General features: G+C 48.5%; 2 protein-coding genes across 5 annotated transcripts in view; one reads left to right on the top strand and one right to left on the bottom strand.

Annotated features, from left to right (window-relative positions):
- LOC309563082 (NACHT domain- and WD repeat-containing protein 1-like) overlaps positions 1 to 13,806 on the top strand; it is a 220,966-nt gene extending 207,160 nt beyond the window's left edge. The window contains exon 14 of the mRNA XM_082267388.1: positions 13,204 to 13,806. Coding sequence (XP_082123514.1) covers positions 13,204 to 13,292 — 89 coding nt within the window. The 3' untranslated portion in view covers positions 13,293 to 13,806. The remainder of the gene's footprint in view (positions 1 to 13,203) is intronic.
- Positions 13,807 to 13,836: 30 nt separating this feature from the next.
- Positions 13,837 to 16,330, bottom strand: part of PIANP (PILR alpha associated neural protein) — a 111,350-nt gene continuing 108,856 nt past the window's right edge. For all 4 annotated transcript variants that reach the window (XM_082267382.1, XM_082267383.1, XM_082267381.1 and 1 more), the window contains exon 6: positions 13,837 to 13,911. In XM_082267382.1, the coding sequence (XP_082123508.1) occupies positions 13,890 to 13,911 (22 nt within the window). In that variant the 3' untranslated portion in view covers positions 13,837 to 13,889. The remainder of the gene's footprint in view (positions 13,912 to 16,330) is intronic.

The following is a 16,330-nucleotide window of genomic DNA, read 5'->3' as shown; positions in this document are numbered from 1 at the left end:
TTCTTCTAAGATTGTCCTGTATTTGGCTCCATCCATCTTCCCATCACCTCTGACCAGCTTCCCTGTCCCTGCTGAAGAAAACCATCCCCACACCATGATGCTGCCACCACCATGTTTCACAGTGGGGATGGTGTGATCAGGGTGATGTGCAGTGTTAGTTTTCCCCAAACATAGCGTTTTGCTTTTAGGCCAAAAAGTAGAATTTTGGTCTCCTCTGAGCAGAGCTCCTTCTTCCACATGTTTGCTGTGTCCCCCACATGGCTTCTCCCAAACTGCAAACAGGACTTCTTATGGCTTTCTTCCACCAATGGCTTTCTTCTTCTCACTCTTCCATAAAGGGCAGATTTGTGGAGCGCACGACTAATAGTTGTCCTGTGGACAGATTCTCCCACCTGAGCTGTGGATCTCTGCAGCTCCTCCAGAGCTCCATGGGCCTCTTGGCTGCTTCTCTGATGAATGCTCTCCTTGCCCGGCCGGTCAGTTTAGGTGGACGGCCATGTCTTGGTAGAGGCCCTGGCCGGTCAGTTTAGGTGGACGGCCATGTCTTGGTAGGGGCCCGGCCGGTCAGTTTAGGTGGACGGCCATATCTTGGTAGGGGCCCGGCCGGTCAGTTTAGGTGGACGGCCATGTCTTGGTAGAGGCCCTGGCCGGTCAGTTTAGGTGGACGGCCATGTCTTGGTAGGGGCCCGGCCGGTCAGTTTAGGTGGACGGCCATATCTTGGTAGGGTTGCCCGGCCGGTCAGTTTAGGTGGACGGCCATGTCTTGGTAGGGGCCTGGCCGGTCAGTTTAGGTGGACGGCCATGTCTTGGTAGGGGCCCGGCCGGTCAGTTTAGGTGGACGGCCATGTCTTGGTAGGGGCCCGGCCGGTCAGTTTAGGTGGACGGCCATGTCTTGGTAGGGGCCCGGCCGGTCAGTTTAGGTGGACGGCCATGTCTTGGTAGGGGCCCGGTCGGTCAGTTTAGGTGGACGGCCATGTCTTGGTAGGGGCCTTGCCTGTCAGTTTAGGTGGACGGCCATGTCTTGGTAGGGTTGCAGTTGTGCCATACTCTTTCCATTTTCCCATGATGGATTGAACAGCGCTCCGTGAGATGGTCAAAGCTTGGGAGATTTTTTTATAACCTAACCCTGCTTTACACTTCTCCACAACTTTATCCCTGACCTGTCTGGGGGGTTCATTGGTCTTCATGATGCTGTTTGTTCACTAGGGTTCTCTAACAAACCTCTGAGGGCTTCACAGAACAGCTGTATTTATACTGAGATTACATTACACACAGGTGGACTCTATTTACTAATTAGGTGACTTCTGAAGGGAATTGGTTGCTCTAGATTTTAGTTAGGGGTATCAGAGTAAAGGGGGGTGAATACAAATGCAGCCACACTTTTCACAGATTTATTTGTATCATTTATCATTTTCCTTCCACTTCACAATTATGGCCACTTTGTGTCGATCTATCACATAAAATCCCAATAAAATACATTTACGTTTTTGATTGTAACATGACAAAATGTGGGAAATTTCAAGGGGTGTGAATACTTTTTCAAGGCACAGTACACCCTCTTTCTCTTACGTCCTCCGACAGTCGCCGCCCACTTCATATTCATCACCAATGGGGTTATGTCCTTTATTCCGTAGGAGTAGCTAGGCAATAGAATATGTTAGTACAAAGACTTTTAACATATCCCTCAGTACATAACCCTCCACTTCCTGTATCCAACTCAGTTTCATTTGTCTAGCTGTCAGGAGTAGCTGGAAGTTTCTGTGCTGGGGCACCTTGTCTCAGCTCTCTTTCCTTTCTTGGATTTTATTTCAGTTTTTTCTCTCTTTCTTGTTAGCTGTTATTTTACCAGCGTTAGTTAGTTCTTCGGAAGAAGAGGATCATGCGGGCTGCGTCTCGGGCTGACCCCCCTGGTAGCAGGCTGTGGGTCAGTGGCTTCTCAGCCCGCCATCGAGCGTTCAGTCAGGTACCGCTCCTGAGTTATCTGAACGACCCATCCCTGTTCCGTGCAGGGATTTCTAGGTGAGGTGGCTACCTCACTGGACGCTGTGCGGTTTCTCAACCCACCTTCTGATGCGTCCTGGATGCGACTCTCCCTGCCTCATGTGCAGCGGTTTGTTCGCCTGTGCGGGTCCCCCACGCCATGTAAGAGGTAAGTGCATTTATGTGGGGACCTGTCTGTCTGGGGGGTGTCAGTCTGGGACTGTGTACCTTGCCCTGTGTTCACACTATTACGTTTTCCCTATCTCTCACATTGCATGCTGTGGGCTGCAGGAGGGGGGGCTGGCTGCACTCTGTGTCAGTTTTCTGTCTGTGTGAACGGCTGTGTGCTGTGGGGCTTGAGTTCTCATGCTTGGGGCACATTACAGCGCCGCTGCGGCGGTTTACCATGTTCCTTTTTTGGGCAGATGGTGTGTTTTACTTCTCCCTCATGGGGTGTGGGAGCGGCGGTTTCGGCGCCAAACGGCGCCATTTTGGCTGCGATCGCTCCGACCGCATGTTTTACATGCATGGCGGCCATTTTCTTGTAGCCTCCATAGGCTTTCATAGAGCGCCCTGTATGCCAGCATTTCCTTTCCTTCAGGAGCACCGCAGGCAGCAGCAGCAGCACCGATCTCTCCAGGTTCATTTCTTTTTATTCCCTGTATCCTGCCTTGGTATACTTGTCCCTGTGGGGGTCCCTTGTGTGGGATGCCTAGTGTGAGTGGGCTACGATCGCAGCGCTCTCTTAAAGGGGCGGTCACCCTTTTATTTTTGCTGCTACAAGGGCATGGATTCTCAGGAATACTAGTTTCCTGCCAATTTAGTGGGAAGCCAGGGGACTGCGGTTTCCCCCCCCGGGGGGGGATTTGGCTGCGATTGTGGCTAGCCTTGCGACTCAGGTGCAAATGCTGGTGGTTGCTCAATCCTCTAAAAGGCCCAGAGTTTTCAATTTCCTCTGTTTCAGAGGGTGATGGTACTGGGGCTGCTGGGGCAGAGATCTCCTTATCGGGGTCTCGTTCCTCCTGGGACCTTATAGGGTCAGAAATGGAGGCTGAGGTAGAGGGGGTTGATAATTCTCCCCCTGGCTCGTCTGAAGAGCTTGCGCTCATGGATGAATTGGTTACTTCTATCAAGCAAACTCTGCGTTTGGAGGAGGAAACAGGTCCTCCAGCTGCCTTGGCGGCTTATGGGACGCAGAAAAGGCGCATATCATCGCAGATGTTTCCATGCACTGATGATTTTCAGCGCGCTGTGAAAGAACGATGGCGTAATATACGCAAACCTTTTGCTGTACCAAGTAGGTTTAAGCTGCGCTATCCTTTTACGCCCGCTATTGATGGGCGTTGGTGTGTCCCACCTCCGGTGGACCAGGCGTTAGCAGTTTTGAACAAGTCCACTGCGATTCCTGCTGCAGACACCCCGGTGTTCCGGGATGCCACGGACAAGAGGATGGAGTCCTTTGCCCGTCGTTCCTATTCTATTATGGGTTCTATGTTGAAAGCTTTATTGCTTCACTTATGGCGGCCCAGGCGGTCGCGAACTGGACGCAGGTGCTTAGGCGTGTCCTGGTGGCTGATTCTGCCCCCCAGGCGACTTTGGATATGGTGGATCAAATCCACCAGGGTGTCATGTATTTGTGTGATGCGGACCTGGATATGGTTCCGTTGGCTGCACGTGTACACAGTGTGGCGGTGTTATCTCGCCGCCTGGTTTGGTTGAAGTGTTGGTCTGTGGATCAATCTTCACGTAAGACCTTGGCCAATCTGCCTTTTGATGGTTCTCGCTTTTTTGGCGAATCCCTGGATGCCCTAAATAAAGGGGTCACTGGGGGTAAGAGCACGCTCTTACCTCAATCCCACTAGACTAAGAAGGCTCCGGGAAAAAAGAATGCTTTCTTTCGGCCCCCTCAGGGGTCCTTTCGTGCCTTTCGGCCACATTTTGGGACAAGCCGTCCAAGGGTCAAGGCTCCCGCAAGAAGCCGTGGGCAGGTAAGAAAAAGTCCGGCCAATCTGGTTCTGCGGCCCACAACAGTGCGGCCTGAAGGGGCGCCCTCACCCACTTCACAGGAAATCGTTCGATCTGGCTACTAGATTGAGTTTCTCTCTCGGCCGGAGAGCAGATTTTTTCCTCAAGTCTTCTGTTATCCCCGGAGCGTTTGCGGGACCTGCATCTAGCGGTGCAGGACCTGAGGGCTCAGGGAGTGGTGGTCCCGGTGCCTCATCGGGACAGATTTCGGGGGTTCTATTCCAATCTGCTCACCATGCCCAGGAAGGAGGGCAAGGTGCGTCCGATTCTGGACTTGAAGGCACTGAACCGCCTTGTGCGGGTGCGCAAATTCCGCATGGAATCCCTGCGGTCGGTGGTGGCTGCCCTGGTTCCGGGGGAGTTCATGGCTTCCATCGACTTGCAAGATGCGTATCTTCACATCCCGATTTTCGAGGGTCACCAGAGGTACCTTCGATTCGCCATAGCGGAAGATCATTACCAATTTGTGGCGTTGCCTTTTGGTCTCGCCTCGGCTCCAAGGGTGTTCACCAAAGTGCTGGCACCGGTTCTGGCTTTGTTGAGGGCCCAGGGCATTTCGGTCCTGGGGTATCTGGACGATATTCTGGTTCGGTCTGCGACCAGCCAGAGTCTGGAGAAGGATCTGTCCGTCACGTTGCAGAATCTGCAGGAGTTTGGTTGGACGATCAATTTTCCAAAGTCGACATTGTGCCCATCGGTTCGGATTTCTTACCTGGGTATGATTCTGGACTCTGTCCAGGCGTAGGTCTTCCTGCCGGAAGAAAAACTCGCAGCTCTTCAGGAGGCAGTCAGGTCCCTCAGGGACGTTCCATCTTCGTCCATTCGGACGTGCATGTGGTGTCTGGGATTGATGGTCTCGGCTTTCGAGGCGATTTCCCTTCGCCCAGTTTCACACACGGGATCTCCAAGCGGAGATATTGTCCAAGTGGGACGGGCGTCCGCAGTCTCTGGATCTCCAGATGTCATTGAGTTCTCAGACCAGAAGGGATCTTCTGTGGTGGCTTCAATCCCCCTCAGTATCGGGGGGCAAGTCTTTTCGTCCCCTTTCGTGGGCGGTGATCACCACGGACGCCAGCCTGTCAGGCTGGGGTGGTGTTCTGGGCGTTCTGTCCACCCAGGGTGTTTGGTCGATGGAGGAATCCTCCCTTCCGATCAACGTTCTGGAACTGCGAGCGATACTCCTCTGTCTTCGTCGTTGGACGGACAATCTTCACGGCTACCCGGTTCGGGTGCAGACGGACAATGCCACGGCGGTGGCTTACATCAATCACCAAGGGGGCACCAGGAGTGCCCGGGCGGCTCGAGAAGTGGCCGCGATTCTGTCTTGGGCCGAGACGCATGTCCCGGCAATATCGGCAGGTCACATTCCGGGGGTGAAAATTTGGCAGGCGGATTATCTGAGCCGTCGAACCCTGGACCAGGGAGAATGGTCCCTTCACCCGGCTGTATTCCAGATGTTGTGCGCGAGGTGGGGGCTTCCGGAGGTAGACCTGTTCGCGTCTCGTCTGAACTACAAAGTACCACGGTTCGTGGCGAGGACGTGCGATCCTCGGGCAGACGCGTCGGACGCGTTGGTTGCCCCGTGGCATCAGTACCAACTGATGTATGCGTTTCCGCCGATTCAATTGCTGTCCAGGTTCCTTCGCGGAACCGACCACGGTGATTCTTGTGGCACCGGACTGGCCTCGCCGGTCCTGGGACGCAGACCTCGTAAATCTGGCAATCGACGCCCTGTGGCGTCTGCCTCTTCGAGAAGATCTTCTGTCGCAAGGACCGATCTTCCATCCTGCTTTACAGTCGCTGGTCTTGACGGCCTGGCTGTTAAAACCGAGGTCCTGAAGAACAGGGGTCTTTCCCCTGAGTTCATTCACACCTTAATAAATGCGAGGAAGTCTTCCTCGGGGAAGGTTTATTACCGTACTTGGAAGGCGTATTTTGCCTGGTGCGAATCCAGGGGTTTCTCTCCTGACACTTATTCGGTGTCTAGGGTGTTGCCCTTCCTTCAGACGGGTGTTGACCAGCGTCTGGCGCTGGCCACGATCAAGGGTCAGGTGTCTGCTTTGGCCGTTCTTTTTCAACGGCCTGTGACATCTGATACTTTGGTTGGCACTTTTGTGCGGGGGGTACGTCATCTGATCCCTCCTAGGAGGGACCCTCTTCCCCCTTGGGACTTGAATCTAGTTCTATCAGTATTGCAGCGTGCTCCTTTTGAAAGGTTCAGGGAGATCTCGCTGTCTTTGTTATCCAAGAAGGTCGCCTTTTTGGTGGCTATCACCTCGACTCTTCGAGTGTCAGGGCTGGCAGCCTTGTCCTGCAAGTCTCCGTGTCTGGTTGTGCATTTGGACAAGGTGGTCTTGCGACCTAACCCTTCTTTTCTTCCAAAAAGGGTTTCGGACTTTCATCTCAATGTGGACATTGTCAAACCTTCGCTTTGCGCGAAGCCGAAGCTTCCGACGGAGGTGTTGCTTCACTCCTTGGATGTTGTCCGGGCGATTAGAGTCTATCTCAAATCGACTGAGTCTTCTCGCAAGTCGGATGCCTTGTTTGTCCTTCCGGGAGGCCCTCGGAAGGGCATGGCGGCGTCGGCTTCTACAAGCGCCAAATGGATCTGACGGACCATTGAACAGGCCTATGCTTTGAGGGGGAAAGTTCCCCCTGTACCTGTGAAGGCGCACTCTACCAGATCTCTGAGTACGTCTTGGGCCTGTCGTCATGGGGCCTCTGTGGCCCAGGTGTGTGAGGCGGCGACTTTGTCGACCGTACACACTTTCACGATATTCTACAGAGTAGATGTTCAGGCATCGGCTGATGCTTCCTTTGGCCGCAAGGTTCTTAGTGCGGCAGTTTCCTAGAGCCCTTGTTACGGGTTCTTTGGCTTTTTGGGATTTTTGTTTTTTCCCTGGGTTTTCTTGCTCCTGTTGAGCGAGTGTTTTGTTCTTATGCCCAACTGGTTTCCTTCCTTTGGTAAGGTTCCTTTCTCTAATGGGGAGACGGCGTTGCCTTGGGCGCGGCTGAGTTCTTCCCACCCCTCATATTTACACTGCTTTGGGACATCCCCATTGGTGATGAATATGAAGTGGGCGGCGACTGTCGGAGGACGTAAGAGAAAACGGAATTTTTGTAAAATCTTACCTGTAAAATTCCTTTCTCTGAGTCCTCCGACAGTCGCCGCCCCCGCCCCTCTTTTGGGGTTTTGATGTACTCTCTACTGCTATTCCACTGAAACTGAGTTGGATACAGGAAGTGGAGGGTTATGTACTGAGGGGACCACCCCCTGGGGGTGGGATATGTTAAAAGTCTTTGTACTAACATATTCTATTGCCTAGCTACTCCTACGGAATAAAGGACATAACCCCATTGGTGATGAATATGAAGTGGGCGGCGACTGTCGGAGGACTCAGAGAAAGGAATTTTACAGGTAAGATTTTACAAAAATTCCGTTTTTTTACTCCAATGCATCGGTCTCTCTTTCCTCCGGAGTTCTCCCAGGTTAGAGTCAGATATTGCAGATTGGGATCAGGGGGCATGGTCAGAACACAGTGGGTCTGTGTACAAGATCATGAGTTCAGTAGATCCTATCTGCTGATCCACCCAATAAAATGTCAGCTTCCTCCCCTTCTCTCTACTCCCAGAGGGATCCAGTGTGGAGGCCACCCAGTCATACGCTGCAGGAAGTGACAGGCTTGCTGCAGCATTCAGCTGGGTGGCCATATGAGAGAATAATGTAACTCCTTACTGGAGGTATGGAGTCACATTCTCTTATATTCTCTTATATTCTCTTATATTCGTCTATTCAGACTGAGTGGGGGAGACTTACTAAAACCGGAGCACTCAGAATCTGGTGCAGCTTTGCTTGGGAGCCAATCAGCATCTAACTTCAGCTTATTCAATTAAAGTAGAACTGTAGTCAAACCTTTTTTTTCTCTATCGTTCATTGCAGACCCAGCTCCATATCATTCTTGACCATTGGGTTATGCTGCCCCCTACAGGAGTAGAACACTAGGCAGGAAAAAGCTTTACCACGCCTATGGGGTCGTCCCTGCAGGCACACACCCACACACTCTGCTATAGGCTTCAGTTTGTTTCTGCCTAGTTTAGAAGTACGACCTAGTTCCCTGCTGGGACTTCAGTCTTAGCTGGGGTTTTTTTTGGGCTTTTCGCCATCAGGCATCAGTGATACAAGTTTGCATGGTGGCAACTTAGTCGTCTGTGCACACGTTCACAACATTTTATAAAGTAAATGTGTTGACATCCTCGGATGCTTCTTTTGGCTGCAAGGTTTTGCAGGCTGCATTTTGAAAGAGACTTAAGCCTCGTACACACGCAACGATTGTTGGCCGTGAATTTTTAGCCAACGTCCGATCTGCCGATTTTCGGCTTGTTAGTATGATGCTTCCGACAACCGACTGCGACTTTTCGGCCGAACAAAATCTGGTGTGCAGGCTATAAAATTTTTGTTGGCCGTCAACACAACGGCCGATTTTCCATCAGTCAGTACAGATTTCAGCAGACAAAAATCTGATGAGCAAGACTGGGCATGCTCAGAGAAGAAAAAACACACGGAAAGTAAACCAGCACATGACATCACTTCTGAAGTTGGTTTTTGTTGGCCGAGAAAATTTGTGTGCAGTCTAGGCACATTCCAACCAACACAACAACACTGGACAAAAGACGGCCGATCGGTCGGCCAACAATCGTTGTGTGTGTACGAGGCATTAGTCTCTTTGAGGGTGTTAGTCCAGGTGAGCTCCAGTTGTTCCTGGTTGAGCTCTATATTCTCTGGTTGGCTAAAATTTTAGCCTTGTTGGGAATTTCGTTCTTTTTCTGCGTTGTTTTCCCACCCCTCATGCAAATACTGCTTTGGGACATCCCAATGGTCTGGAAGAATATGGAGCTGCATTTCTCAAAACTGGATTTTTGTCTTACCGTAAAATCCTTTTCTCTGAAGTTCAGTGACAGACGCAGCTCCATATAATTCTTAACCATTGGGTTATGCTGCCCCCTATAGGAGTAGAACACTAGGCAGGAAAAAGCTTTACCACGCCTATGGGGCTGTCCCTGCAGGCACACACCCACACACCCTGCTATAGGCTTCAGTTTGTTTCTGCCTAGTTTACAAGTAGGACCTCGTTCCCTGCTGGGACTTCGGTCTTAAAAAATCCTTTTCTCTGAAGTTCATTGACAGATGTAGCACCCGCCTCTCTATCTTGAGTGGGTTTGGATTTTTCTTCTAAACATATCTTGCAACAAAACTGAAGCCAATAGCAGAGTGTGTGCCTGCCCCATAGGACGGCCCTATAGGCGTGGTAAAGCTTTTTCCTGCCTAGTGTTCTACTCCTGTAGGGGGCAGCATAACCCAATGGTCAAGAATTATATGGAGCTGCGTCTGTCAATGAACGATAGAGAAAACTGGATTTTTGTCTTACCGTAAAATCCTTTTCTCTGAAGTTCATCGACAGACGCAGCACCCTCCCCTCTATCTTGAGTGGGTTGGGATTTTTCCTCTAAACGCTTCTTGCAACGAAACTGAAGCCTATAGCAGAGTGTGTGTGTGGGTGTGTGCCTGCAGGGATGGCCCCAGAGGCGTGGTAAAGCTTTTTCCTGCCTAGTGTTCTACTCCTGTAGGGGGCAGCATAACTCAATGGTCAAGAATTATATGGAGCTGCGTCTGTCAATGAACGATAGAGAAAACTGGATTTTTGTCTTACTGTAAAACCCTTTCCTCTGAAGTTCATCGACAGACGCAGCACCCGCCCCTCTATCTTGAGTGGGTTGGGATTTTTTCTCTAAACCCTGCTTGCAACAAAACTGAAGCCTATAGCAGAGTGTGTGGGTTATGCCTGCAGGGAAGGCCCCATAGGCGTGGTAAAGCTTTTTCCTGCCTAGTGTTCTACTCCTGTAGGGGGCAGCATAACCCAATGGTCAAGAATTATATGGAGCTGCGTCTGTCAATGAACCTTAGAGAAAAGGATTTTACTGTAAGACAGAAATCCAGTTTTTTATTTTAGATAGACTAAGGGAGGGTTATAACCCTGTCAGATTTTCTTTTCACCATCTGTGTCTCATTTCAGCGATTTTCCTTTTATTCCTGTCCCATAGCCAAACAGGAAGTGTGAGGAAATTCCTGCAAAGTAAAAGAAATCCTCGGGGACCTCAGAATTAGTGTCCCCATTGGAAGATTACCCCTCTATTACTTTTCTGGGGACAACCCAAACTTTGGGATTTTCTTTTACTTTCTATAAAAACAATCACCAGGACAAATAGAGAGGGGGATCTTCTTAATGGGGACACAGACAGCAAAAAATATTGACAAGCATGCTAATCCCTCTCCACTCCATCCAACCCAATTTGCCCTAAGTTATACTTTGACAATAAAACCTGGAAGTTGGATTCTTTGCAGAGTTGTACCCTCCAATTTTAGTAAATAACCCCCATGTAATGGTCCAATGTTAATGGATTATGACTTGACCTCTACTTATTTATCACAGATGCCTATATAGTGCCATCAATTTACACAGTGCTTTACACACATATATATATATATTATACATTCACATCAGTCCCTGCCCACAAGGAGCTTACAATCTAAGGTCCCTAACTCACATTCATACATACTAAGGCCAATGTTAATTTTTTTCACCACATCAATTAACCTCCCAGCATTTCTTTGGAGTGAGGGAGGAAACCCAGAGAGACACAGGGAGAACATGCAAACTCCAGGCAGGTACTGTTGTGATTGGGATTTGAACGGAGGATCCCAGTGCTGCCAGACAGATGTTCTTACCACTTAGCCACTGTGCTTCTATTTATTCCTATGCTGTATGTGACAGACCCAACCAGTACAGGGGCTTTTGGAGAAGACTACTACTACTATGGGCCCTGGCTTTTGAGGTGGGCTCCATTCTTAGGAGGTGTGTGCCTGGGGGACCCTTGAAGTGGTCTTGCTTTTACTTGGGTCCATATCTCCCTGAAACTCACAGACTCTGGTAATCTAGGACTGGGAGACAGATTTGGGGCCATTCTGCCCAAACCAGCTATGACTATTTTAGTCTGTGAGACTCAGAGTAGATGTTAATATAATCAGGTTATAACAACCTGATACTGGGGTCTCCTGCTTTAATCTGTGTAAGTTGTTACGTGTTAAGTGTCTATGCCCCATTGTTTGCCTCCTAGATGTGAATTGCCATTGTTATTGTTAATTAAGTCACCTATTGTTTCTGTCTGTCTGCTCATCTCTTGGATATGTGATTAATATTGTGTCCACTTTACTTTGAACCATTGTGAGATGTTTATGCTTATGATAATGTGTAAAGTACTTTGTGTATCCAGGGTTGTGGGCTGGGTGCCGGATTGTCTGGGCACCCCCTCACTCATCAAGGCTTGTTGATAATTAGCGTACTTTGTATGTTTATATTGGCAGTTCCTTAGATGTGCTAATTGTCTAGGTCAGTGATGGTGAACCTTGGCACCCCAGATGTTTTGGAACTACATTTCCCATGATGCTCATGCACTCTGCAGTGTAGTTAAACATCATGGGAGATGTAGTTCCAAAACATCTGGGGTGCCAAGGTTCGCCATGACTGGTCTAGGATAATGTGATCAAGCTATCACCTGATCTTGCATGGTATATTTTCTGTGTGAATATACAATAAAGTCGGTTCCAGTTCCAGTTTGCACCTAAGCTAGTGTCGTCTAGTTCTTGGGTGCTCAGCTATAATAACTGGTTCCCGGTTCCAGACTGGAGACATTTTTATACTGATAGAAGCTGGGAGCTAATCAGTCCACCACACTGTACCTAATTGAAAATTTGTACTGCATAAAAGTTTATTCCTTAAAAAAATATCCAATTGTGAGAGAGGGAGGAGTCTAGAGACAGGTGCACACACATTGTTTTTTGGGGTTGAGGGTCCGCTTTAACCACTTGTCTACTGGGCACTTTCCACCCCTTCCTGCCCAGGCCAATTTTCAGCCTTCAGCGCTGCCGCAGTTTGAATGACAATTGCACAGTCATGCAACACTGTACCCATATGAAATTTGTATAATTTTCTTCACACAAATAGAGCTTCCTTTTGGTGGTATTTAATTACCACTGAGATTTTTATTTTTTGCTAAACATATGAAAAAACGCCGAAAATTTTGAAAAAAAAAACAAACAAACATTTTTCATAGTTTGCTATAAAATTTTGCAAACAGGTCATTTTTAATTCACTGATGTGCACTGAGGAGGTTGCACTGACGGGCACTGATATGCTGCACTGATGGGCACTGTTAGGCTGTACTGATGGGCTTTAAAAAGGCAGCATTGATGAGGCTGCACTGATAGGTGACACTGATGGGCTCAGATAGGTGGCACTAAAGGGCACTGATAGGTAGCTCTGATGAGGCAGAACTCATAGGTGGCACTGATGGGCTCTGATAGGAAGCACTGATAGGTGGCACTCATGGGCACTGATTGGTGAAACTGAGGTGGCACTGATTGGCAGCACTAGTGGGCACTGATTGGTAGCACTGTTGGGAATGCACTTATAATCAGAACACTGATTGTCAGTGCCTTGATTATCAGTGCCAATGTCCCTTTAACACGAGCTGACGGTTATCAGCTCTCAGCATGAAGAAAGAAAAAGCCGATAACCGGCTCGTGTTTACTTCCGTGATCAGCTGTCATTGGACACAGCTGATCACATGGTGAAGGCCCGCTGTGATTTGCCTTTTACCCCGATCTGTGATCAGCTGAGTCCAAAGGGGGTGTGTCACAGGAGGGGGCGTGCCACAGGGGGCGTGCAGACAGCGCAATTTACAGAAGGACGTCTATGTACGCTCTCCTGGCAAGGTAAGCCGGGTTAGCCAGGAATGAAAAGATCAAAGTGTCCTTCCATGAGCTGCCAACTACCTCAGCAGCACAGCTGGCAGGTTCTGCCCCGTTTGCACCCCCCCCCCCATTTTGCCAAAGCTCTGCTTCTTCTGCCTGGCCCTGATTCCAGAGGTGATGAGTAGGGATGAGGTCAGGGCTCTATAGAGGACACTCGAGTTCCTCCACATCACACCATGTCTTTATGGCGCTGGCTTTGCGCACAGGAGTACAGTCATGCTGGAACAAAAAAAAAAGGACCTTCCCCAAACGGTTGCCATATGAAATCTTTTTTTATTCTTCTCTGACCTACAATGTGTGATCATCACTGAGTGTTTTCTGTATTACAGGAGAAGATCTGTGGGAGTCGGATGACGAAGAGCCAACTAGCGATGCGCCATCACAGGCAAGCAGCTGGCAGTGGTGTCTGTTAATGTAAACGCTTAGAATTCCACAGTGGCATCAAGTCATTGACGTCTCCCTTTCTGTTCATCTGTTACACTTAAAATTATTTTATTAAAAAATAAAACTGCCGTTAAAACTCAGAAGAGCAGATACTGTATATATATATATATCTATATACACTCAGATTTCAGGTTGGTAGTGACAGTCACAACATGGACGTCGGGGTTAAGCCCTTAGTGAGGTTAGGTCACGTGTTAACAGTCACACATGCAGTCATAGAGAACAATATTATTACATAATTATTCTATCACAAGGCCTCAGGGCTTCACAGTCTCCTCCATAGGCAGCCCTGGTAATAGTGGATATGTGTGACCATGCATACATACATGTAATAGGTTATATGTACACACACATACAGCCCTAGACATGGGGCTACTCCTGTCTCTCTGAGGTCTTCTTCACTTGGCTGTTGTCCGTGAATGGCTGGGTCCTCTCAAACGTTCATTTTTTGGGGGTGCAGAGGCTTGAGAAATTGGGTGCTCCCCCCCCTCACCTTCCCCTAGGTTGTTTTTTTTTCACCCAGAGTCCAACACAGCGGTCCGCCTACAGATTGGGTATATTTACGGTGCAGTTACATGGTCACCACAGGAATCCTGGAGAAGAGAGCAGAAGAAAAAGAGTCAGGTCAGCTTCACCTGTTGGTTAGAAGAAGGCCATTGGCCTCAGAAGAGAAGCTAAGCTTGGCACTACCAACTGGCTCTCAGTTATACATGATGTAAGGACCTTGCTGACAAAAGCTGGAAATTCATAGCTCTCCAATTAGAGATTCCACTGGTTTTGTCAAGGTATTTATTTTTTAACTCAAGAAATACTTTATTGAACAGATATAAAATAAGCATTACAAAGTCAAGAGCAAGACAGTTGTTTTTTTTCTTTTAAAATGGTTACAGAGAATCGCATCTTCACCTCTGAGTCATGGACATCAGTACTAAACATGGTCTCATCATTGAACATGGAAATCAAGATACCCAGGCATCTGTGCAAACACAAAACCTCTCTCTCCCCTAAGGATCCTTAAGATACACTTTTCCACCGCAAGTACCGGCTCGGCTCCACTTGGCCCTGCTTGGCTCGGTTTGGTTTTCCACTGCATGGTACCGCATGGTACGGTGTTGGAACAGTTCGGTACGGTTTGGTATGGTTTGCTTTTCCACTAAAGTAGTACTAAAGTAAATGGGTGGGATAACAACGATTCTCTGACCAATCAGTGGCTAGTAGTGACAAACAGTCAAGGCTGCATGCAAAGGATTGTGGGATATGGTACCGGTACGGCCCTCTTGGAACCACAACTGAGGTGGTACTGTTTAAGCGAGCCGTACCGTTCGGTTCCATGTAGTGGAAAAGCGCCGCCGTTACTGTACCGTACCGAACCGTTCCTACACTGTACCATGCTGTTCCATGCAGTGGAAAAGCGCCATATATTACCAAAAGTATTGGGACGCCGGCCTTTACACACACATGAACTATAATGGCATCCCAGTCTCAGTCCGTAGGGTTCAATATTGAGTTGGCTCCACCCTTTGCAGCTATAACAGCTTCAACTCTTCTGGGAAGGCTGTCCACAAGGTTTAGGAGTGTCTATGGGAATGTTTCACCATTCTTCCAGAAGTGCATTTGTGAGGCCTGCCTCCGCTCTAATTCGTCCCAAAGGTGTTCTATCAGGTTGAGGTCAAGACTCTGTGCAGGCCAGTAAAGTTCCTCCACCCCAAACTCGCTCATCCATGTCTTTATGGACCTTGCTTTGTGCACTGGTCCAAACCATTTGGTGGAGGGGGGATTATGGTGTGGGGTTGTTTTTCATGGGTTGGACTTGGCCCCTTAGTTCCAGTGAAGGGAACTCTTGCAGGGGTGTCCAAACTATGGCCCTTCAGCTGTCCAGGAACTACAATTCCCATGAGGCATTGTAAATCTCTGACATTCACAGACATAACTAGGCATGATGGGAATTGTAGTTCCTGAACAGCTGGAGGGCCATAGTTTGGACATAAAGGTGTCAGCATACCAAGACATTTTGGACAATTTCATGCTCCCAACGTTGTGGGAGGAGTTTGGGGATGGCCCCTCCCTGTTCCAACATGACTGCGCACCAGTGCACAAAGCAAGGTCCATAAAGACATGGATGAGCGAGTTTGGAGTGGAGGAACTTGACTGGCCTGAACTCAACCCGATAGAACACCTTTGGGATGTGTATAAAAATGCACATTGGGAGTATAAATTAGGACGCCGCACATTGAATATATACATATAGGTTTAAAGCTTTGCAAAGTATATCTTGTCAATCAAAATAAGCCCCAAATTGTATGTATGGTTCTTAGATTTGGATAGAGTTGGGTAGTATCAAATCCCATCAGTTTATTTTTAGCTATCTGTGTCCCATATTGGAGAGGATAAGTCTTCACTTCCTCCCCCGGAGACGAATGGGATGTGAGACGAAATCTCTACAAAATGAGGGGAATTCCCCTCTAAAGCTGGCAATACATAAACAGAAATGCAGCCGGTTCATCGGGAACTATTCTGTGTATGGGCGCTCCCGTTCATAAGAAGGTAATCTATCATTTGAGTTCTCCCAACGAGGACATTTGGCTGAAGCATTGATCAGTGAGTTCTGATGGCGTGAGAGTCCCACTGTCAGAATACGATACAGCGAGAAGGATTCCACCGTCCACCTCCAATGTGTGGCTGAAGGAAAAAAATGAACCATACAGAGCATCCCTAAAGTACTCACAGCGCTTCACTTCTTCCACATTTTGTTATGTTACAGCCTTATTCCAACATGGATTAAATTCATTATTTTCCTAAAAATTCTACAAACCATCCCCCATAATGACAACGTGAGAGAAGTTTGTTTGAAATCTTTGCAAATTTATTAAAAATAAAAAAGGAAAAAAATCCCATGTACATAAGTATTCACACCCTTTGCCATGTACATAAGTATTCACACCCTTTGCCATGACACTCAGAATTGAGCTCTGGTCCACCCTGTTTCCACTGATCAATCAAGTTGTAGAAACA

Source organism: Pelophylax lessonae, assembly GCF_965119305.1.
Source record: "Pelophylax lessonae genome assembly, chromosome: 9".
Classification (NCBI taxonomy): Eukaryota; Metazoa; Chordata; class Amphibia; order Anura; family Ranidae; genus Pelophylax; species Pelophylax lessonae.
Note: the sequence above shows the minus strand (reverse complement) of the source record. Positions and strands in the feature narration are given on the sequence as shown.